Genomic DNA, 26,163 nt, shown 5'->3' with positions numbered 1-26,163 from the left:
TGAGTGCTAGATCTCTTGTGTTTTTCTAATGTGGGCTTCTATTGAGGATGGTTGAGATGAGAGAGACTTTCTCATGTTCCAAATGACTTTTATTGTGTTCTCATAAACATTTCACATCCCCAAATATCCCTCTCTTGAAAAACTTGATTCAGCTTGCTCTGATCTTCCCACACCTGCCTGACCTATTACTATCAGCAGTCACATTGGAAGAATTTTAGTAGTGTGTTTATTTTAAAATAATTTCTTTTTTTTACTTGTAAACAGGTTTGGGAAAATTATTATCTTAAAAGAGAATATAAGCAATTATAACAAATGTATTTCATACACAAATTCTCATGATAACCTTAGCTAAGAAAATTGACAAGTGATGTTCCTAGAAGAGTTTTTTTTACTGGGCTCATTTATTTGAGTTACCTTGAAGCATCTGATGTCAGCAAATAACCCATAGATTGTGTAGCATAATTATCTTCAATATCCAGAATAGAAGAAATGTTGTGTTTTTCCTTGCTTGTTTGGGTCACTGCCTTGTGGGCTGTAGATATGTCAATCTTGAGTACATTCTCTCCCCATGCAACATGATACCAACATGGTGTCATTCACTTAACTATTGTCTTTGGTGATATGATTCAAACTAGATTACTTTTTGTTGCTTCCAAATAATTGTACCTAACTATAATACTAAAAAAAATCGAGAGAGAGAGAGAGAGAGAGAGAGAGAGAGAGAGAGAGAGAGAGAGAGAGAGAGAGAGAGAGAGAGAGAGAGAATATGAAGCTGCAACCATTTTCTCTTTAACCTGTATGTTACTTTTAGAATTAGAATTAGATGATGCGGGGGGAGAGAATGTGTATGGAGATTAGTTAGACATTACAACATCGCAGTAGAGTATTTTTCAAGGTTGTTTGAAATAAGAGATGATAAGGAATGGTGGGGAGGTTTGCATTTTAAAATAACTGGAGAATGTGATTTATGACTGTCAATAGGAAGAGGGTATTGTTCTTTGATACTATGTGTTCAGAGGAGGGGAATTCAGATTTTGACTTCCACCATGTATGTGCCGATGCCATGTTATTGTAATAAAAAATCTTTAAGATAAACAATGCCACAAAGTTCTTTGAAGAGTAACATCTGCCGGAACCATGGCATATAGCTTTTATATTATTTGCTGCTGTCTGTAGTGCTAAATAGAAAAATTATCTTGATTCCATTAGTTTTTCAGTGTAATGAAGGACTTTCTTTGGTTGTACTCCTGTCTTAGCAGGAAGCATTTGCCAAACTGAATCAGTATAATGTCATTTCTACCAATAAAGGAGAATATTTGTAGCTCAGGGTTGAAACCAGGGGTCCTTTGTGTTCTCTGAACAAGCAAGCTCAGAGATTATCAAGGATCTCTCAGAGTTATTTCTCTTAGCAGAGAATACTCCATGTGGTCTAGATAAAGAGTAATCTAATCTACTCTTTATCTTACTAAAAATGGTATGAAAATCTTGACATTTTCCCCCAAACCTAACCCCATTGCTTTCATTAGCTAATAGGAGAAGGAGGGAGCTAAAACGTAGGAAGCAAAGGAGAGAATTAGAGAACATTTCACTAATTTAAATGAATCCATGTCTCTAGGACCAGATGACTTATTTTATGATACAGTAATTTTTGAGAGTTCCCAGCAAACTGAGAAGTCTAGAAGACTGGAGGAGAACAAATGTCTTCCAAGTTGGAGAAACGAAACCCCAGAAAATTGCAGCATCTCTCAGCTTTTCTTCTCTCTGACACAAAATCCTTGAACAGCTTATTCAACAGCATATTAGTGAGTACATGAATGAAAACATAACCAATAACAAGATCCAGCATGAGTTTGGCACAAACAAATAATGTCTGACTAACTATGTGATTTTTTAATGTTTTTTTTTTTTGCATATCAACAGATCCCAGGAATGCTATGAACATCTTCTTAGCAAAGTACAGGTATATCTCTCATGATATCCTCATTAATAAAATTGGTCACATTATAAAACTGTTAGATGGATCACCATAACCTGTGAGTATTCAAACATGATGCAATTTCATTTTAGGGAGAAGTATTAAGATTGCCAGAGGATTCTCTCTTATCAACATCTGTATTAATGATCTGGTTGAAGGGATGCAAAGTATCCAGCAAAGTATCCAACAAATTAATTATCCACCAAATCTATCTCTTCAGGTATTACTTGTCTCCTTCCACAATTACTGGCAAGGGGGGGAGGGGTTTGACTAATAATGATTGGGAAAAACTAGGTGAACTTTCATGGAGGGAGGTAATTAGAAGCAAAATGCTACATGATTGATTTGATGGATGACCTTGAAGGATCCCACTTCTAGTTTCTTAGACAGTCTGGTAGAGATAAAAAACTTGGCAGAGTGCCAAATGTTGTTTCCTTCAGCTATCAATGGCCCTACCTGTTGATGGATGATGGGCGTTCATAGCCTAATTATATGATTGCTTCTCTTGTTCCAGTTGCTGTTTCAACAGGACCTGGGTAGCAAACTGCTCTTGCAAAAAATCCACAATTCCTATGATGGAGCTGTCTCCCCTTGGGTTCTCTGGTAAAACTCTCAGATCTGTGCCCTACAAAACTTGAAGGGGGTCATAGCAATTGGCATGTGGAGAAAGTGAGTGAGCAATTAGGGCTGGCTTGTTCCAGTCTAAGTCTGCTGTGATTAATTTGAATTCTGCTATGTACAGTCTGACTCTTCTCTTACCCTGCTTAACCTGATGAATCCTGCAGGTCACTGTAACCTCTCTTATTGGATTTCTGAAGTGGACCCTGAATTTAAACATGAAGTGTTGATATTTATCCATAATTGGATACTGGTTTTGATAATGGGGACTGCCCATTGAGCTGTTGAGACTATCAGTACAAACGAAACTTGTGACCGGTTGATCAGAAATTCTGCTTCTCAGGTTCTCATAAATAACTTGTATTGCACTAAGAAGATTCTCCTCCTTTCTGATTCTCTTCAAAATCTTTCTGGCAGGCTTCCATGACTTCTCTGTAACAGAGGTTGCACTCTTGGAACTGTTGCACGTGACAGGTCTATCAAGGGTGCAGTCTAGTTCAAATTCTGCATCTGTTGCACTAGTTGGAGTGATGCTGCTGACAAATTGTGTACTTTGTTCTCTACACCATTCTGACCTCATAAAATGGTGTCCACTGTTGCTTCATCAGCCGCTGCTCCTGCTTGTGGGTCAGATGCCATGCTGGGTTTTTTTGTTGCACTCTATTTGAATTTTTTGTGAGTTGAGAAGATTATGTCATGTGCAAAAAACCAGGTCCATACATACAGATTCAATTTAACTGTTTTATTGCTGAAAGCCTATGCACAGAAATCTTCTTAATTAATGATCAGCACCTGGTAAGAGCTAGGTAAGTTTCAATGCCAATTAAGGGAGACTTGTTTGTGGTTATGTAACAACTCTCAATTTCTCTTTTTACCTCTCCCCTTAGCTGTCAGTCCTTCCCCTAAACTGGATTGCTACATCTGCATTAGGTGATCATCATTGTTTAGGGGTTCTTTTATATGCAATAAAAGCAAATTATTTATTTGAAGCTTGTCATTAGTTTTTCCTCTTCTAACTCCTGGATGCTGGTTGGGTTTTTATAGGAAGAGATTTATTGTCATGCCCTAAGCAAAGCTCTGACAAGTACAAAGCAACAATCCTGATAAAAATTAAGTCATATTTGATTGGTTGTTGTTCATTGATAGTACAGTATCTCTCATCTTTCAGTCATATGCTGAAGACATCACTTTAACATTTGAAGTAAAAATCAAGAAAAGAAATGAGGGTTTTGACACATGTAATTCAGAATAAAGCCTAGTTTGGCAGGCAAGCAAACTTTTATTCTCTTTCCATTTTTCTCTTTCAGAAATAGCAATAGCAACAGCACTTAGACTTATATACCATTTCATAGTATTTTACATCCCTCTCTAAGTGGTTTACAGAGTCAGAATATTGCCCCCAATAATCTGGGTCCTCATTTTACCAATCTCAGAAGGATGGAAGGCTGAGTCAACCTTGAGGAGGTTAGGATCGAACTGCTGGTAGTTGGCAGAGTTAGCCTGCAATTCTACTGCATTCTAATCATTTTTGCACCACTTCTGGTGTCTCCCATCTCTGTACTACATCACATAAACACAGAAAATCTAATTTGCTTACATTTCTGTGTCAGCTGATGCTCAACTAATCCATCTTGTAACCATCACGCTCATGACCAGACTCCAACAACTTGGCGTTCCACTTTTCTACTTACAAATCTCCTTATTGTTTGGGTAATTTTTTTAGCAATATAGTGGCTTGTTTTGCTGAAAGACATTTTAACTGGTTATACCATTAATGATACTATAATGATACTTGATTGTTTCCCATGCCTCAGTCCATGGCCTCCAAAAGTGATTTCTTGAACCAGGAACTTCCTAATCAAAACACAACAACTTAACCATGAGATTGCACTAATTCCCAAAAGTAACTGTCAACATAGGATAAACATATATCTTTGCCTTTACTAAAGATTCTGCTTACAGTGAGGAAGCTCTTCATAGGGGCAACTTTAAAATGCTTGTCTGCCATCCTGGAAATTGAGCCAACTTAAAAACTTAAAAGTAATTAAAAATTGAAAAAGAAAAAAAAAGAAAAAAGAAAAAATACAGAAAAAGAAAAAAAAGGAAAAAATATAGAAAGAACCTGCCCCTTTATTCCTAGCAAGAATCAACATTAACAATTTATTATTATTCCTAACACTAAAGTCCAACACCTCACCCCTTTCTCTATAAACCCATCTCTAAAACCTCATTTCTCTATTATGATCAGAAAAAGGTTTACCAGAAATTATATTATAACTATTAAAAACTTGAATTTGAATTCCTTTTATATTTACATCTCCATTTCAATTGAAGCATATCCCCTCATTTTCTCTATTCAAATAAACAAAATCTTTAAGAAAACATTATCATTTAGACCCAGTTTATTGGTCCAATGAACCAATTTCATATTAATTCTTTCTCTCAAAAGTCTTAACTTCTTTACAAAAAGTGTAACATCTGCTTTCTCATATTCTCTTGTCTAATTATTTCTTATATTCTCTTGTCTAATTTCAGTGTGGCAACTTCAGCAAACCCCTTTTGTAAAGCCAATGTAAAAAAGGTTTTCCACATCTATCCCTAGTTAATTATTTGTGTGTATTTTTTAATTGATAAATCATCATCCAGTTCCCTTTGTTAATCCATTATTTCCACCTCTTTCTTGTAAGCTATCCTTTCTGAATCCATCTTGAAATTGAAGTCAACTTCAATGTTATTCAATGGGGCTTGTTCTTCTGTAACACCTTCTGATTCTTCTCTAAAGGTAAATAATTTTAAAACTTCCTGTGCCCATTCATTAAAAAAATATTTTTCAGTAATTATCTGATGCCTTTGTGTCCCATCATAATACCAATAATTTCAAAGCAAACACAACATTTTTCCAGGACAAATACCGGTAATTCTTTCAATTCATTTAAAAGCGTTTAATCAAGTCTATCTGAGCCCTCAATTCATTTAAAACTTTCTAAAACCAACGTTGATAATCTTTTTGCTGTACATTCAGAAAAAATCTTTTTGCAATGAATCTTTACATTTGAAATACAACTTTTTTCAAAGGATTGAAGAAGTCTCATCTGGGGATTTCAACAGAATTTGCCAGTGAAAATTTTCAATCTTTAAAAAGTAGCAAACAAATAAATCTAAGGCATGGTTGTCAAACCCGCCATGTCACGTGACGTGTCGTGACGTACAGCAACTTTTTTTTTGCATTGCCGGTGCTGGGGTGGGTGCGGCCTCCACATGATGCAATGGCCCGTGGGCCGGGAGTTTGACACTCCTGATCTAAAGTGACAAAGAGGTGGGTCTTGGGTTATCTTACAGTGACATCACATTAAAGTTGACGTCACCTGCTATAAGCATCATGAAATTCCACATCTCCCAGCCAATCAGAAGCTGACTACAAAAACGCAGTTCATGTCATCTGCTCATAAAAAACAAAACAAAACAAACACCTAGCTGTCCAGACTATATATGGGGAATCTCTGTAGAATATTCTGGTGAGATTTTGGCAAGCAAGCCAAATCCTATGTTCAAACACTGTTTTTAGCTGCCATGTGAGTTCTATTCTAGAAGAACTTCAGTAACCAATGATGGTACACCAAATGTCTAGAAATTGCTGTTCGAATTTCAATCCATTCTTCAGCTTTAATAGCAATTCTGACCCAGTGTTTCATCCAGATAGTGGCTATGCACAGTTGGTGATGCTTTTCTATCCCCCTGGCCTCCAATCCCTTTTCCTTTCTTTGGCAGGTATCTACTGTAAAGGCCTGGCCCTTCCACTGATACACATTTTGTATGAGCCATCTGGTTCAGCAACTTTGATAAAGAAACTCTGGAAGAATCATACTTTCTGTGGAGGTGAACAGAACATTTAAACAAAATATAGTACCAGAAGTTCAGCACAGTCATTTAAGAGTTGAATGGTCTGGAAATATGGCAAATCAACACATTTTGTGTGTTCTTTTTCTTGGACTGGGTGTGTGGATGGTATGTGAATGAGTACTAATTTGAATGAATGAATGAATGAATGAATGAACCTTTATTGTCAAAGTACAACCATGTATACATTGAGATTGGCTGAGCCTCCCTTCGTGCCCCCACCCCCAACTTACAGTGACACAAACCTTCCATGTTATTACACTATGTGAGCTAATTGCACAACGCACCAGCTTCACAAGTCAATTATGCATACAGTTTATAAAATTATTTCCCATTCAAAAGCCTAACAGCCCATGCATAAAAGCTGTTCTTCAGCCTGTTGGTACGGCTGGCTATACTCCTATATCTCCTACCTGATGGTAGGAGAATAGAGATACCATCCAGGGTGTGAGTCATCCCTGAGAATTTTCCTCACTCTTCCAAGACAGCGAGCCCTGGTGATGTCATCCAGTGGTGTCAGGGGACAGCCCACAATGTCTTGTGCTGTGCTCACCACCCTCTGTAATACTTTCCTATCCACGGCTGTCAGACCAGCATACCAAACCACAATACCATACAAGAGGACGCTCTCTATAGTAGACCACTAAAAGAGGGCCATAAGCCATTGTTCTACCCTGTTCTTCCGCAAGACCCTGAGAAACTGAATTCTCTGTTGGGCCTTTCTGGCCACCTGAGTTGTATTAACTTTCCAGGTCAGATCTTCACAAAGGTAGACTCCCAGAAATTTAAAGGAGGAAACTCTCTCCACACAGTCCTCCCTGATGTAAAGTGGGGCAGGTTCCTCCTTTCTCCTCCGGAAGTCTAGCACCATCTCTTTTGTCTTGCTGATGTTCAGGTGCAAGTTGTTGTTACAACACCATATGGATAGTTTTTGTACCTCCGCCCTGTATGCTGTCTCATCCCCACCTGTAATAAGACCCACCACGGTAGTATCATCTGCGAACTTAATTATCGCAGTAGATGGGTCAGATGATACACAGTCATATGTGTACAAAGAGTACAGGTAAGGGCTAAGCACGCAGCCCTGTGGCAAGCTGGTGCAAAGCTTCAGGGAGGTGGACAATGCAGACCCAACCCTCACTGTTTGTAACCGGTCCCTAAGAAAGTCTTGAATCCAATCGCAGATGGAGGGGGAAAATTTCAAGTCACTCAGCTTCTCGATGAGAGTGCTTGGCAAAATGGTATTGAAAGCCGAGCTATAATCAACAAAAAGCATCCTGACATAGCTTCCAGGTTTCTCAAGATGACTTGCTACAGAGTGTAAAGCAGTAGCTATGGCATCGTCTGTCGACCTGTTCTCCCTGTAGGCAAATTGATGTTTATCAAAATCCAGTGGGAAGCATGTCCGGAGATGTTGGAGAACCAGTCTTTTGAAACATTTCATGACTGCAGACATTAATGCAACAGATCTGTAGTCATTCAGGCACTCAACTGCAGTTTTCTTGGGGACTGGGACAATGGTAGCTGCTTTCAAGCACGATGGTACACATGCCGTTTGCAAGGAGATGTTAAAAATCCTTGTCAGGACCCCTGCTAATTGGTTGACACAGTTCTTAACCACTATCCCCAGCACCCCATCTGGGCCTGCAGCTTTGCTGGGATTCACAGCCTTCAATACAGTTCTCACTTGGTCTTCAGATAGGGTGAGTTGCTGAAAATCAGAAGGCCAGCCAGCAGAGGCTACGGGGTCTGGTCTCTTTACCTCGTAGCAAGCGAAGAAGATATTCCGCTCCTCAGCCAACGAGGCATCGGTGTTAACCGTGCTCCTCGTACTGCCCTTGTAGTTGGTTAAGTGCTGCAGTCCCTGCCACACTTGCCTCGGATTGTTGTCTGCTAGGTGGTTGTCCACCTTGTGTTTATATTGCTGTTTCGTCATCCTAATGCCTCTTCTAAGATTTTCCTTGGCCTCTCTGTATGTGTCCCTGTCCCCTGCCTTAAAGGCAGAATCCCGGGCTCTCAGGAGTGTCCGTATCTCTGCAGTCATCCAGGGTTTACAGTTCCCATAAACTCTAATGCATTTTTCTGTTCTTACCCTATCAGTGCATGTTCTAATATAAGAGAGTACGGCATCTGTATATGCATTCAGGTCTTGAAAGATTTGAAAGATTTTGTGGCTCCTCCTCTTCTTCATTTATTTGAAAACTAGTCCTGTCATCAGTGGAGATAGCTTTGCTGGACACCACATCATTGACATTGGTGTGGAGATGCTGCTGGTCAGTTTGTTGGGATCAAAGAAAATAATTAACTGGTAAGTGTTTCAACATCTTAATCAAAAGAAAATGAATCAAAAGCAATTCTGTTGAATCTGTCACAGCCTACTTCTGCTCAAGCCCGGAGGGTTTTCCGGCTGCTGTCTCTATTCCAAATTCCCTACTTCCCTCCTCTTTCCCTTTTTCTTCATAATTACATTCAGAGAGGCACTTTGAGAGAGCTTCTCTGATCTGTTGCCATGGTTACACAGATGAAAGCATTTTTTGTTAAAATTGCTAGAAAAATGCTGTCCTTTTAACAAAAATTCCATTCCATTTAATTTTTTTTCCTATCAGCACAGATAAAGTATTTGTCATGAGCCATCTAGCAGTAAAGGCTTTACTATGTACACAGAAGACAAAAACAGTGCTGCACTTAAAAATGTAACCATATTGAATTCGTAGATAGATATGCACTCACAGTGAAAGCTTACAGAATTGTAAAACATATTCATTCTTCCCAATGAAAAATAATGATCCTTTCTCTAGATTTCTTGACTCTTCCTCTCAACACTGAGGGGAAAAAAACCCACAAGGTTTTGTTTTAAAATTTCTACTCTACAAATGCTAAAGCTCACTAACTCAATTTTCTATGATCTGATGTTTGCCAGATGAGTTAGGATTAATATTTGCAGAATCTCCAGTTAGTCCAACGAGAGGAGTATTCTGGAAGTTGTAATTTCAAGCCATTTGAAAGTTGCAAGACTATGGAATAGTGACTGACTGGAAACATTGGCCACTTCAAGCTTTATCCACCTTGGGACATCAGGTTGGAAGAATTTGAACTAAATAGTCAATTAAATCTTTTTCAGTATTCTATTAAAGCAGCCTTACAATGAAGTAAAATTAGCTCATCTAGTCATGTTTCCTGTTCAGTTTACCTGGCATGGCTGATAGCCAGTCACTTGATACAAGCTTTTATCAACTTATTTGAGCATTTAGTGGCAGACTTCTGAAAAACAGACATTATAGTTCTGTTGCCTTCCTCAATGTAATTCAAAATAGAAAATCCATGTGGCAAACATATCATATTTCCAACGCTGTTCAGTAAATAGGCAAACCATGAGATAAACTCATGGTTTGATTCTTTTTTAATTAGGCAAATATATACTGTTCAGTAAGCTATGATTATCTTAACAAATCAAGAGGAAGTAAGGGAGGAAAAATTTACTTGGCCTTATGTGCAGCGTAGCTCAAATTGGAAGCTGGATTGTTTAGGAATTTCCCCTCTTCTAATAAACCTGCAGCCAATGGAGATTTTTAAGCTCATTTATAACCAGCTTGGCTTGGGAAGGCCAGTCAAGTATCATTAGTTAATATAAAGTTTCCAGACTTATTGCATTTCCTTCATCAAGACCAGAAGTGGGCAACCTATAAATTCACATGCAGTAACAAAACTAATTTCAAACACCATCTGCAAAAAATCAGTTTAGGCCTCTGGTAAGAGATATCTAACTCTTTCTTACAATCAGGTCTAGCACAACTTATTATGGCTGACTGGATGCAGTTGTCTTGCCCCAGCTGACTCACCCTGGCCAATTTGCCATAGGATAACTTGCTGCATAACAATTCAGTGTAGGATAACTCAAGAGAGGGACAAAGAGAATTGCAATGGGCCTTGTCTTGCTTTAGGTTTGAACCTTCTCAAGTTAGGAGTTCTCAAGGTTGGGGCAAGCTGCAATTCTACTTGTCTCTCTCATGAGTTATCCCATATTGATTTGTCCTGCAGAGAGTTGTCCTACGGACAAGTTGACTGGTGAGTTGTTGTCCCACAGTGAGTTGGTTGGGGTAAGTCGGCAAGGGTGAGCCGGCTGCATCAAGTTGTCTATTTCTGCCTGCAATCTGCTGTGTGTGGGAAGAGAGAATCGAGAAAGAGAAGTGAGAGTGCCCATACAATTTTGCGCTAGCCCCACCCACTCGTTTTAACCCCATGTACTGCCTGATAACCAACAAATTAACCTTTGGGGAGTATGACTCTTTCCAAACAGGAAGAGCCAGGGAACTGTTTAGGATTATATTCAGAAAAATATGCAGCAAGAGAGAAATAGTGTAATGGAGAGGAAAAAAGTATGCTACTTTTTAATATCACTAAATAAGAGCAATTCAGTCATAGGCTTCTAATTGTCAGGAACAAAGAATCAAGACTATACATTAAACTGAAGCTCAGAAGATGTATTGCTCCAGCCTATACACAAGAAGCTAGTCAACTAAAGTTCACCACTAAACTGGCACCCAGATAAGAGTCAATGAAATTTAATGTAAATTGCATCCCTAGCACTAAATGAGGAACTTTAAAAGCATACTAGTGAAAGGCTCTACAAAGCAGGAAATGCACTGGAAAGTGAACAGCAGCAACAGCTAGCATACAGTACTCAATTTATTTACTCCTATGGCATGGAACAATTTGGGAACAGAACATCTGGCACCTCAAATTAAAACATTTTAAAATTAGGTCTTAACGAGCAGAAATAAAAACCAACAAATTGACTTTTTTTTACATACAGTACTTCTCTAGTAAGGCATAGTGTAAATCAGCTATATAACAAGAGGCAATAAAAACAGATTTATTTACTACACTTCCTGTTACCAGTGATCAAGCAGAATATGGAAATTAATCTCTTATTCCAAACACACATTAGGCAACTCATAACTACAATGCAATTACCTACAGAAGCATTATGCAGAATGTAGTATGCTAATATAGACTTCTGTGTAAGCAAGCTGCAAAGGAAGTTAGAAAGGTCAGCCTCTTCCCTGGAAATGCAGGACAGCCCAGCAGTCTCCAAGCAGTAAAAAATAATTTTCAAATGTCTCTGCAATATGGTATTAAATAAATCAGGCAAATTAATCCCAAAATATTAATTTGTCCAAAACAATATTAAAGTACAAATAAATGTAAATTGAAATAACAGGTAATGGTAGAAATCACACTGAATGCAAGGCTGAAAAATCAAGAAGGCTTTTTTCCCAATATGGGATTGTCAATCCATTGTCTTTTGCTTCCTTTGTAGATATTATAGATAATTCCATTTCTTTGGCACATTGAATGCACACATATTCAAGTTAAACTTCAGAGATTCTAATTTTCTAGCTTTGGTGAGCCAACAGACTAAAGTACCACAATTAATGTATCTCTTATGAAGAGATAATATTTATGTCCTAAATGTTTAAAAATGATAAATTCACATGAAAAGAAAATTACTACTAATGATGAAAAATCATTAAGGATTTATTTTGTGTCTGATATAACATAGATGCCAATAATCTGATTGATAGTCATTTAGAAAACTCAAAGTTTTCTTCTTTTATTGTACACTTATTTCTGCCTGTCATTAACATTTAATGGTTAATATCATCCATCCCTAAATTGTGAGCCTTTGTTCCCAGATCTTGTAATAATAGTTGTTGATGAGTTTTCTTTTCTTGTGTTTGTACTACTGCTGTTATTCTGCCAGGAAATACTAATTTTGATGAGATCCTTTTTCTTGTTGTAGCATGTTAAAGAGTATTTTTTTCTCCTTAAATAGACTTTCTATATTTGTAATCAGCTATGTACTGGTCAGAAAGCTAAGGGTTAAAAAAAACATTTTCAGTCTATTAAAAATAATTTTAACATTGATCTTTTATGTGTACATATTCTTCAAAAATGATTTGGACATCATGTGAACAATTCTCTGCTACTCATTAAATCAGCCAGACCTTTTTTAGGCTTCCATGCAGGTTTGAAAAAACATGTAGTTGTCGACTTTTTTAGGAATTGTCTCCTGAAAATTCATATGACTTTTAAATATAAACCTGGAAAAAAAATCAGACTGCTGTAGTAAATGCAGGAAGGTTTTGAGCTGGCACTTGTTTGATGTTCAGTGTTCTTCTAGATCATTTCAAAAAAAACCCCATGATTATCACTATTGTTATCATGCAGGCTATTCCTGAATGTTGTTTCTCCAGATCTATTTAAGAAGAAGGATCCAGTTAGTTTTGAAGACAACCTATTTTCAAAAATAAATACTAGTACTTACTAGTACAAGCTACCTCAGACGGATCAAAATCAGACCGGTAGTATCCGTTGCGACAAGTGCAGATGGCAGCAGCTTCTGATGTGGAGCGACTATTGGGAGGACATTGTGTGCAGATTCCTATTCCTTGATGAGCTTTGAACATCCCTGCTGGGCAAGCTACAAAAGGAAAGAAAAGACACTTTTTTTGAATCAAGATTATATAGCACACGCACAAAAAAATTAAACTTGCTTTGATACCAAAAATTGTTGAAAAATGACATTATCATAGTTTTAATTTACTCCTCTAATTTCAATAAAATTCATGAGGAAATGTGTTGAAAGCAGGCAAAGAGATAACTAATCTATGGATGTCTTGGGACTGACTTTGTTGCTTATTCACTTTGCTTCTAAACCACACAATAACTACAGCTGTCTAGTAAACCCAATAATGAAAAAGGACAATAATCAGGATAAATCATCAACTGCAGTTATAATACAAACAGTATTTATAACATCCTCATAGTTAAACATTGTTAATTTATAAAAGCCCTGACTGTATTAGATACTTAGAAAAATATTAATATTTTCTCTTGTCATTGAAAAGATTTTAAAGTAGACCCCTGACAAATCTTTATAGGAAATGAATTCAATAAACATGGCATTTCTGCTGAAGTATCCTTTCTCTTTTTACCTCTAAATTCATTTAATTTGATAGAGCCATCTGTAGAATAGATTTAGATGTGCACATGCATTCTAGATTAGATTAATGTTTAAGAATCCTTTTTTCACAATTTTTCAAGCTAACTGAAATGGATAATGCCAGGACTTTGTATTGAACCCATTGCTACTGCAATGATCAGGCACAGAATGCGATCATGCTGGCATGTTCCGATTAGCAATCTAACTACCCTATTTTAAAATCTGCAAAAACTCACAATTTTTTGGTAAATATTTTATTAAAGAATCTGAAAGTTTCTGAAAGTAGGAGACAGAAAGCACCATATTTCCAGCAATCCCTAAGTAATAGGAATTGGTTCTGATTCTCCTTAATACCAAGGTATTCTTTTATATGTTGTTTTAACATATAAATTTAATAAGTAAATGAATGAGAATAGCAATCTGAGGGGCCATATTTTATTGGGAATTTTTGCATTTATAATATTAAATCTGAAAAGTTATCTGATCAATTTTTTTAACATGGAATTCAGGGCTGTGAACTAGACTGAGAAATTAAAAAAAATCCAGAAGGAAGTGGCAAACAACCTCTCTGCAAAAAAATCACATACCGGTATATCCTTACAGTCAGTAGGGATAAAGCTCAATTCAAGGGTATATTTAATTTTTTAATACCATAATGTACAATTCTTCAAAATCGAGTACAATTCTCATTCAATTTATTATTATTATTTTTATTGAAAAGTTTTAAAGTACAGTTTTCCATTAAAAAAAAACCCCCCTTCCCCCTCCCTATACCCCCCCTACCTCCCCCCAACCTCCCTCCCTCCCCTCCTCCCTCCACCCCCCCTCCCCCCCCCGACTTCCCAGAGCTAAATACAAGGTATATGTATATAAAAAAGCAATCATAAACAACCATATACTAAAAACTATAGATTCTAAAATCCATCACTCTCTAGCTTATATAGGATAAAACACACCTTAACCATGATAAATATATATAAAAAAGCTAGAATAAAAAAGAAGGAGAAACGAAAGAAGACTCATTCGAATGCTACATAAAACTTCTTAACCCTATACTTGTTCTGGATAAACTCAATCCATTTTCTCCATTCCATAATATAACGTTCTTGCGAATGATCTTTCAAATAGGCTGAAATCTTCGCCATCTCTGCCAGGTCGGAAACCTTTAAAGTCCACTCTTCTATAGTCGGCAGTTCCTCTTTCTTCCAATATTGACCTATCAAAAGTCTTGCTGCCGTAACTAAGTTCAACATCAACTTAGAGTCCACAACTGTAGCGTCAACAATTATTCCCAACAAAAAAAATTGCGGACAAAACTTTATCCTCCGTTTAAAAATCTTCTGCATATTCCACCAGACTTTTATCCAAAAAGCCTTGACCTTTTTACATGTCCACCATATATGAAAATATGTTGCATCTTCATCGCCACACCTCCAACATTTAGGCTGGTATTTCGGATACATACTTGCAAGCTTTTTGGGATCTAAATGCCATCTATAAAACATTTTGTAAAAGTTCTCTCTTAGATTTTGAGCTTGAGTAAATTTTACATTCCTCACCCAAATCTTCTCCCACGTGTCCATTGTAATAACTTCCTGAATGTTTTGGGCCCATTTTATCATGCAGTCCTTAACAAGCTCCGTTTCTGAATCAATCTCTATCAATGCAAGATATATCCGTTTAATATGTGCTGGTCCCTGGTTTCTAATTTGCTTTATCAAATTTTCATCAGTCATTGTAAATCCATTCTTCTGGTCTTCTTTCCACCTGGCCCGTAACTGAATATATTGAAACCAAGTTTGGACAACCTTCTCTTCTCGCAACAGGCTATATGATTTCAAGCACCAAATATTCCTTTCCAAACTTAAAATCTCCTTGTACGTAGTCACATCATGTTTAAAGCCAGCATGTATATTTTCTATTGCGTGTTTTGGAATTGCCCACAATGGTATCTTGCTGCTTAACTTATGTCTATACTTCTTCCAAACTCTCAGCAATGCCTGTCTTAAAATATGCATCCTAAACACAGTATCTACCTTCTTATCATACAACAAATATGCATGCCAGCCAAACAACAGATCATGGCCCTCAAGATTTAATAACCTCAATTGCGTCAAATTAATCCAATCGCTTATTCCTACTAATGCAGCAGCTTCATAATATAATTTCAAATTAGGCAACTTAAGGCCACCTCTCTCACGAGTATCCTGCATAATCTTAAGTTTAACTCGTGGCTTTTTCCCTGCCCAGACAAATTTATTGATACCACGCTGCCATTCCTCCAAATTAGAATCTTTCTTAAGAATCGGTATCATTTGAAATAAAAATAAAAATTTGGGCAGGACATTCATTTTCACTGCTGCAATCCGTCCCAGCAAAGACAATTGCAATTTATGCCAACTCTCCAATTCTTTTTGAATTTTCCCCCATAATTTTTCATAGTTATTTTTATATAACTTTGTATTAGAGGGCGACAAAATCACCCCCAGATATTTAACCCTTTTAACAATCTCAAATCCAGTTAATCCTTCTAAGAGAGCCTTCTGTGAAACTGTCATATTTCTAGCCAAAATTTTAGTTTTCTGTATATTTACTTTAAATCCAGAAACTTTCCCGTATTGTGTTATTATCTCCATCAGGTCCACAACAGAGTTCTCTGGCTGGGTTACTGTAACAACCAGATCATCGGCAAATGCTCTCAATCTATAATCCTGATCTCCAACTTGTATTCCCTTAATTTTTTCTGAATTCCGAATCTTGGCCAATAGTATCTCTAATGTTAACACAAATAACAAGGGCGATAACGGACACCCTTGCCTTGTGCCCTTCTCAATATTACATACTGCTGTCAAGCTATTGTTAACTATGATTCGGGCAGTTTGTTTTTGATATAATGCCCTAATCGGCTGTAAAAAATTTTCCCCAAAATCCATTTTATCTAAAACTTTCAACAAAAATTGCCAATTCAATTGATCAAAAGCCTTTTCAGCATCTAAAAAGATTAGCGCTGCAGAGATCTGGTTGTGCCTTTCCAAAAACTCTAACACATCAACTATATGTCTCACATTATTTTTCATTTGCCTACCACTAATAAACCCCGTTTGATCCCCATGAATCACCTGTTGCAGGACCCTCATCAGTCTATTAGCCAAGACCTTAGCAAATATCTTATAGTCTGTATTTAAAAGCGATATCGGTCTATAATTTTTAACTTGAGTAGCATCCTGGTCTTCCTTCGGAATCAAAGAAATAAAAGCTGTTCTCCAAGACGGGGGCACCTCTCCCCCCCTCTGGATTGTCTGGAACAGTTCCTTTAACGGTTTTATCATCTCTAATTGCAAGTTTTTATAATAGGCCGCAGTCAAGCCATCAGTACCTGGTGCTTTATCCACCTTCAGTTCCTTAATAGCTGTAAAAATTTCTTCTTCTGTAATCAGTTGATTAATCCCCTCTTTTTGTACTTGCGTAAGAATCGGAATGCTAGCATTCTCCAAATATATATCAATGTCTTTTATATTAATTTCCTCCTTAGTATATAATTTCGAATAAAAATCCACAAAAGCATCCTTAATAAGATTCTGTTGAAACACAACCCTTCCTTTATACTCAATCTTATCTATATTAGAGGCCCTTTGCTTTTTCCTCAGTCTATAAGCTAACCATCTGCCTGGTTTATTAGCGTTGCAAAAAGTATTGTGCCTAGCAAACCGCAGATTGGTTGCCACTTGATCTGCCATTAATTTATCAAATTGTCCTCTTAGCAATCTAATAGCCTCCTTGATCTTCACATCCTCTGGATTCAAAATCAAAGCCTTTTCTTTTTCCTTTATTTCATTCTCCAATTGTTTCCTTCTAATTTCCACTGCACGTCTATGTCTATTATTCATATATATCAACACCCCTCTCATATAGGCCTTGCTAGCATCCCAAACCATGTCCATAGAGGTACCCTTATTCATATTAATCTCAAAAAAATCCTTCATCCGCTGTTTACATTCTTCCACATTTTTCTGATTTCTAAACAAATTCTCATTTACACGCCACGAGCGTCTGTCTCTTTTCTCCTTATCAATCTCCAACCAAACTGGACTGTGGTCAGAGATAGTTCTAGCACAAATCTTCACCTTTTTAGTTCTCAAAAAAAAGTCATTAGTCACCAAAATAAAATCAATCCTCGAAAAAGATTGGTGTCTGTCAGAATAAAAGGTATAATCCTTCTCTTGGAAGTGTCTCTCACGCCAAATATCTCGTAATTCCAAGTCATCCTTCATTTCAAAAAAAGATTTAGGCAGTCTTGCATGACTTGGAATGCGCTTAAAAGCTCCAGCCTTATCCAGCTGTACATCCAAAACACCATTCCAATCTCCCATAAAAATAAAAGATTTATAATCCAACTGGGTAAGCTTTGTGTGAAGTAAGCTAAAAAAATCAGCTTGTTGTTGGTTAGGTGCATATAATCCAACTAAAAGCGTCTTTTTACCTTCTAACAACAGCTCAATCATAACATATCGTCCATGCTTATCTGCTTCAATTAAGTCTGCTGTTAAGGCACTTTTAACATAAACAACCACTCCATTTTTCTTATTCTCTGCAGAGGCAACAAATTGCATACCCAGTCTCGAGTTCATTAAATACTTTTGATCCAAAACTCTAATATGCGTTTCTTGCAAACATATAACATCTATCTTAAATTGTTTTAAATATTGAAAAACTTTCTTCCTCTTCTGCGGTGAGTTTAGTCCATTAACATTCCAGGTTAGAAATTTAGTTGCCATGGATATCCTCCAGAAGCTCTTGGACCACAGCTTTGATAGGACTAACTTCTTTAGGCCGTGCTCCTCCCACAGCTTGACTGTATGTACGTTGTGAAGAATCTGAAGACTTTTGCTGATCTTGTTCCTTTATTTTCTTTGCTCGTTTTAAAGCAGCACGCGTTACTCTTTGCTCTCTAGGATCATCCAAAGAAGTTGTAACTTGATCTCCTCCAACACCACTTTCCTCTGTTTCATCCTCTTGATGTTCTCCTTCTCCAACTCCCTTTCCAGCTTCCAGAAGTGTTAATGGGGTTGCTTTTAAGACATTGTTGTAAAAATCACGCGCTTGCTTCACAGTAGTCAGCCGGTACCTTTTACCTTCATGCATCACCATCAGCCCCTCTGGAATCTCCCATCTGAACCTTATATCTCTTTGCTTAAGCTCCTGCACAAGAAATGCATAGTCCTTCCTTCCCCTTAAGATCCTTGGAGGAATTTCTTTTAAAACCAGAACTTCTTGTCCAGCAATCACCACTTTAACATCATAGGCAGCTTGTATAACTTGGTCTCTGATTTCTCTTTTTGCAAAATAAACCACCACATCTCTAGGCAACTTTCTCTGCCTAGCAATCCATGAATTCACCCTGAACACTTTATCCATAGCTGCTCTTATTTCAGATGCTGGCTGGTTTAATACCACTTCAAGAGCCTCAGAGATCAGCTGCTTTAAATCTTCTTTAATATCCTCTTTTAAACCTCTAATTCTGATAGCAAACTGCATCTGGTAATATTGGGCCAAGCTTAACTCCTTTTCCACTTTGTCTCTTGCATTTTCATTCTCCCGAGCCTTTACTTCTAATATAGCATTTCTTTGAGCCAAATCATCCATTTTTTCATCTAATTCTTCCACACATTCCGCCACTTTATGCACTGAGGACAAAATGTCTACCTTCATCACGCTGAGCTTCTGTTCCATCCTGTCTTCCATTCTCTCCTCCAATTTCTCCAATTTCTCCTCCATCTGCGCAAATTTATCTGCCATTGATTGATTGATTGATTCCAAAAGTTTATCCAAAGCATCTCGTAAATCCTTCGGTGTCAGCGCTTCAGGAGGGTGCAATGCCTGTAATGATGATTGTTGCACTGGCGAGGATCCACCACTCCGAAGAGTTTTAGGGGGAGGTTTCGCCGCCATCTTTTAGTCCTCAATTATGACGCACTTTCAAAAGTTTAAAAAATCCAACAAGCTAGAGAGTATATTAAAATAAATCTCTTCACCTTCGTCTCTTGTACCGCTCTGCCTGCTCCTTTAAATCATAGTCCTTTCTTCAGGCAGGGATGGTTCGCAGACGCCTGGCTCTGCTCCAAGGAGTTCGGAGCAGAGACGCCGGCCAGCTGGGAGCAACCCAGGCTTCGGGGGAGTTCAATCCTTCAGCCGCCCAAGCTCCAAGCTCAGGCGGCCCCGGAGAACTCTACCCCTACCTGGGGCCTCACCCCCTCCTCTTCTCCCGAGGAGGGGGCTTCAATTTCACCCGAACAGCTGATCGGCGCTGTTTCGGGCGAAAAAACAAACAGCTGAGCCGCGGGCAGCCCGGGAAGGCTGTCTCCGGCGCCGCGCAGCCACCGGAAGTCCCCTCATTCAATTTATTATTGTACCATTCTGCCAGCTGAATTGACCAACAATAACTCCTAAGGGAGCTTATTCATCATAAGCATACTGATGACATATAGACTGACCTTTCTATGCAAGGTATTTTGGTGATATGTTATGATGGAAATTCTGACCAGGTCCTAGAAACTATGGAGATTTGGAAAGGGTCTAAAAAGTTGATGTTCAATACCAGCAAGACTAAACTGCTGCTTTTATGGAAGCCATCTGGTATTTTTTGCATGCTCATGTGATGGTCTAGATACAGTAGTTCTGAGATTCATGGAAACAGCTAGATGGAGGCTGCACTCATTGGCAGAAAAAATTGCTTTTCACATATAACACTAGTACTATAGGCTGTCCATTTGTTACCACAAATTTCTATGTGAAATTCAAAGTGTTACTTTTCATGTACAAAGCCCAATTGTACCCCTAGGATTATTGCTTTGAGTAGAATCTATCCACTTAGTCTACACATCTCATGGGATGATCCTGAAAGTTCACTACATGGGAGATTTGGAGGCAAGGACTATAAGCCTGTGCTTGTCAGTAATGGTCTCGATTTTCTGGAACAGCCTTCCCAAGAGATCCTTATGGCATTCCTATTTCCCCATATTAAATGTGTTCAAAACAGAGTTAACACAAGTCTTAACTTTTAAGATCAATGGATACACATCATCACATTTTGTTTCATGATGAATTAACTTATTTTAGTTTCTGTTGTAAATCACCATGAATATTCAGAGGGCTTAACAATATAAAAGTTAAACAAAGACCGAATATCCTGCTTCTACTAAACATCCTACTAAAGTAATTCAGATAAATATCTGTTTGAAGAATTCTAGTAAAATATCATGTTCAAGCTTGCAAATGGAATTATTCCATTTTAATGTCTTATGTGCTCATAGCTAGATATGAATGGTGTTGTAACAGTTTGTTTCTTTCACAAACTATCCTAAAACTATCCCAAAGGTGTTTTTCAAAAAGCAACTGGACATTCTTGTTTTTCCTCAAAGATATTTCTGAAGAAACTTCTTGGGTGAGAAGCAAAATGTCTTTGAGGAAAAATAAGAAAGTCCAGTTGCCTTTTGAAAAAGCACCTTTGGGACAACCATGACCTGGATGAATTAAGAATCTCCACAGACATTTACCCTAAAACTGCTATTGTTGTAATTCTTATTCAATTTTGATGCAAACATAAATCATAATCATAATAGTAAAGTTGGAAGGGACCTTGGAGGTCATCTAGTCCAACCCCCTGCTCAGGCAGGACCTACACCATTTCAGACAAATGGCTGTCCAGTCTCTTCTTAAAGACTTCCAGTGTTGGAGCATTCACAGCTTCTGGAGGCAAGTTGTTCCACTGGTTAATTGTTCTAAATGTCAGGAAGTTTCTCTTTGATTAGTTTCCATCTGTTGCTTCTCGTCCTGCCTTCAGGTGCTTTGGAGAATAGCTTGACTCCCTCTTCTTTGTGGCAGCCCTGAGATATTGGAACACTGCTATCATGTCACCCCTCATCCTTCTCTTCATTAAACTAGACATACCCAATTCCAGCAGCCATTCCTTGTATGTTTTAGCTTCCAGTCCCCTAATTATCTTTGTTGCTCTTCTCTGTACTCTATCTAGAGTCTCAACGTCTTTTTTACATCGTAGTGACCAAAACTGTATGCAGTATTCCAAGTGTGGCCTTACCAAGGCATTGTAAAGTGGTATTAATATTTCACGTGATCTTGATTCTATCCCTCTGTTAATGTAGCCTAGCACTATGTTGGCTTTTTTGGCAGCTGCAGCACACTGCTGGCTCATATTTAAGTGATTGTCCACTAGGACTCAGAGATCCCTCTCACAGTTACTACTATTGAGCAAGGTACCCCCTATACTATACCTGTATATTTGGTTTTTCTTGCCTAAATGTAGAACCTTACTTTTTCACGACTGAATTTCATTTTGTTAGATAGCACCCAGTGTTCGAGTATGTCCAGATCCTCCTGTATCTTAAGACTGTCTTCTGGAGTGTTGGCTATTCCTGCCACCTTGGTGTCGTCTGAAAATTTGATGATTTCCCCATCTATCCTCATCCAAATCATTGATGAAGATGTTGAAGAGCATTGGGCCCAGAACAAAGCCCTGGGGCATCGCACTACATACTTCCCTCCATGTAGATGCAGTTCCATTGGAGACCACACGCTGAGTACAGCCAGTCATCCAGCTATGAATCCAACTGGTGGTGATGCTGTCTAACCCACATTTTTTTATCTTATCAAGTAGTACGCTGTGATCTACTTTATCAAATGCCTTACTGAAGTCCAAGTAAATTATATCCACAGCATTCCTCTGGTCCACTAATTTTGTCACTTGGTCAAAGAATGCAATAAGATTTGTCTGGCATGTTCTGTTTTTGACAAACCCATGTTGGCTTTTAGTAATGACTTTGTTTGCCTCTAGGTGCTCACTGTTTCGTTGTTTTGATTATCTTTTTTCAGAATTGTCCCAGGTATTGAGGTCAGGCTGATAAGTCTGTAATTTCCTCAATCCATTCTTTCCTTTTTTGAAGATGTGAACTACATCAGCTCTTTTCCAGTCCTCTGGTAGTTCCCCAGTGCTTCAGGATCTTTGAAAAATATAGTTCAGTAGTTCTGAGATCACATCTGCCAGTTTCCTTGGGGTGTAATCCATCTGTTCCTGGTGATTTGAACTCGTCTAGGCTGGACAGGTGCTCACTTACCATTTTCTTTCCTATGTTAACTTGTGTTTCTATTCTGATTTTTATGGCACTATTTTTGATAGGTTGGTCTGTTTTTTCCCTTTGTGTAAAGACAGATGGAAAAAATGAGTTAAATAGTTCTACTTTCTCCCTGTTGCTTGTCACCTTCTTGCCACTTTCCCCTAATGGACCAATCATTTCCTTCATTTTTTCTTGTTTTTTACACGTTGAAAGAAGCTTTTTTTTGTTATTGTTGACTTTGGTCGCAAGCCTTAGTTCATTTTGAGAATTAGCTTTCCTCACTTCATCTTTGCAGGCTTGGGATATTTGCTGATATTCTGACTTAGTTATGTGCCCCTCTTTCCACTCTCTATACTTATCCTTTTAATCTTTCAATTTGTCAGAGAGTTCTTTATGCAGCCATGCTGGTTTCTCTTGAGTGCTGTTATTTTTCTCTTCATTGGTATTGTGCTAGACTGGGCTTTTATTAACTCATTTTTCAAAATTTCCCAAGTTTCTTGAGTTGTTTTCCCCTTGACGATTCTCAGCCATGGAATCCTTCCCAAGTCCTCTCTTAAGTTTATTGAAATTAACTATCTTAAAGTCCAAGACTCTAGTTTGACTGTTCTATTGCTTGTGCTTCCATAATGCTGAATTCCAATATTGCATGATCACTTCCCCCAAGGTTTCTATGGCTTCAGCACCTTCTATCATTTCATCTCTGTTAGTGAGAATTATATCCAATATGGCTAATCCCCTAGTTCCCTTTTCTACTTTTTGGGAGACAAAGTTGTCAGCTAGGTTTGTCAGGAATCTGTTTGATCTTCCACTTGGTACAGAGTTTGTCTCCCAGTTGATATCAGGGTAATCAAAGTCCCCCATTACTATTGTGATGTGCTTCCTACATACCTTAGTCGGCTGACTAGCAAAAAATTCATCTATTTCCTCTGTTTGGTTGGGTGGCCTATAGTATACCTCTATGGCAATGTCATTTTTCCCCCTTTTATATTGACCCAAATGCATTCAAGTTTACAGTTTTCATCATTGTTGTGCTCTATTTCACTGACACTGGCAACTAGTTTAACTAGTATTATTTCCATGTTAATCAATGCTTTGTACTGATTTGTTAGTATAGTAAAGATTTTTACTATTCATTAATGGTACAATGATAATATGAAATTCTTGCAGTTTTAATCAATAGCTTTAGCTGTTGGTGTTCATTTGGATTCATTTGTAATTTCTCCTTTTTCAGTATGGTAGCCTTGGAATCAGGCATCTAAGACATCCATGCAAAACCACTACTATCTATCAATACTTTTTTATATATAGTACATATATTTTTATATTGCACATTCCTTCAGAGGTTCGGGCCATTATGTTTAGCTAACCCTGCATAAATGACCAGCTGTCAAGATTTTAGTAGCATGGCATAGCAACCTCAGTTCAGGTCACAGAGAGGAGGTGGTCAATCTATTTTCCAAAGCACCTGAAGGCCAGATAAAGAATAACAAATGGCAACTGATCAAGGAGATATTCAACCAAGAAATAAGGCATTTTTTTCTGACAGTGAGAACAATCAACCAATGAAACAGATTGCCTTCAGAAGTTGTGGGAGCTTCACCACTGGAAGCTTTCAAGAAGAGACTGGACTGCTGTCTGTCAGAAATGGTGTAGAGTCTCCTTCTTGGGTGGGGGCGAGGTTGGATAGAATGACCTACAAAGTTCCTTCCAACTCTGTTATTCTACTCTATTCTAACTGACTATGTTATAAATGTTAATCTTTTCAATCCAACTGGTAGCTTTGGCATTGGGGCAGATTTTTTTTGTATTTGTTTTTAACCAAGCCACTAGAATTCAATATTCTGAAATGCCTTGTTCTAGTTTTCTAATGCTAAGATAGAAATGTAGAACGACACAAGGAAGACTGAGGCAGCTGAGATCTCATTTTAATAAGATAGGTGAGCTAAAATTAATAGTTAACATGAGTCCAGTGTGAATTGTTTGTTTGGAGTGGGAGGTTTTGAAGCTGAAATAAATAAGCAAATCTAAAGTAAGTATAAGAAACATTAACTTGACATGCAATTGTCTGTTATAATCATAATGAAGGATGATTTGCCATTAAGAACAGAGAATTATGTAGCCTACTGTAACATATTTCTATTCATTTTGGTAGGCTGTGAATATCTGATTTACATAATAACTGAATTATAATATGCTTTACACACAGAATATCCACATTGTGAGAGAATAATCAAGATCCAATCCTTGTCACAAAAGGTAGATAAAGAAATAGGAATGGTAAGGATGGGTAAAAAAAATAAGAGAACAAGGCAAGAAACTGTCTGGAGAACTGTCACATTCAACTTTCCGTTGTTCAAAGATCTCTTCTTTGATCACTTTTAACAGTTTCTCACTATTCATTTGAAGATGTCTCTATATTCATGAAAGCCAGCTATAAAATCTTTTGATTATCTTATCCCAAATTGCAAGCATTTCTATACAGTAATATCACCTTAATATGTATTCAACAGAAAGTTAGCAATACATTCATAAAAAGAAAAACTAGAACACTAGAGCAGATTGGATCTTTGCATATATCTACCAACTCTGCATACTTCGTGATGTCCAACACAAAATGCCAATGATGGACAGAAGTGCTTGCTCCAACTACTATGGAAGATGCCTAGCCCAAAGTTGAATTAATTGTATTTTATTTTCTCCCCCAAAATCTTTCTTTATGTATCAGTTACAATAGGAAAGGAAACTGATGGACCAAAGGTGCTTTTAAGGTAGTAGCTCTGAACTTTATAATCTAAATTGCATGTATAACTTTATAAGAGAAAAACAGTGAAAGATCCCATTGAGCTGAGAACACTAACTGTTGTGATATGTAAGCAGAAAGGCAGCTATCAAGAAATTAAATCTCTGTCAAAATAGGACCTGAGGGGGAAAAAGTTTTGAAAAAAGAAAAAAATGGCCTTATTTTTGAAAATGCTACCTTCAGAATCCCAAGTGATTCAAATACTGCAGCTATTAGCTAAAATAACAAAAAGGATCCTTATGATTCTACCAACTGGAATTATATATTCTGGGTTCAACTTCTCCTACCATCCTTTTATTTCTTAGTAGATCTGAGAGTGATTTATGGGAGAAAAAGAACTAGAAGCAAATCAGACATTCCTCAAGTATGGTTTCAGTCAAACAGAATAACTGGAGTGGCAACATAAAATAGGCACGCTAATTATGAAATTTCCTGATTGGCACTAGGGAGATTAATTTATTCACCTATACAATTTATTTATCAAATTTAGAGACCACTCACTTCATTCACAAAGTGAATCTATGTTTGTAGCCTGCTGACCTTTTTCATATGTTAAGTTTTATGCGTTTAAATTCTTGAGCTTTTAAAGTTTTTTAAATGATAAAAACTAGAGATAATTTTATAAATCCATTTATACATTTGGTCTATACAGTGTTTAAGATTTGATTCTAAAATCAAATGTCAATTAGCTGCATCTTTTCTTGCACTAATATAAATATTGGCGTAATTGATTAATTCT

The 26,163-nt window shown here is 37.5% G+C and overlaps 1 protein-coding gene across 1 annotated transcript in view; it reads right to left on the bottom strand.

Moving 5' to 3' along the window:
• Window positions 1-26,163, bottom strand: part of EPHB1 (EPH receptor B1) — a gene marked incomplete at both ends in the record, with an annotated part of 364,500 nt that overhangs the window by 60,042 nt on the left and 278,295 nt on the right. Inside the window, one exon of the mRNA XM_083363176.1 lies at window positions 12,819-12,974. Coding sequence (XP_083219302.1) covers window positions 12,819-12,974 — 156 coding nt within the window. The remainder of the gene's footprint in view (window positions 1-12,818; window positions 12,975-26,163) is intronic.

Source organism: Vipera ursinii, assembly GCF_947247035.1.
Source record: "Vipera ursinii genome assembly, chromosome: 5".
Taxonomy (NCBI): Eukaryota; Metazoa; Chordata; class Lepidosauria; order Squamata; family Viperidae; genus Vipera; species Vipera ursinii.
The sequence above is the reverse complement of the archived record's forward strand: the minus strand, read 5'-3'. Positions and strand labels throughout refer to the sequence as shown.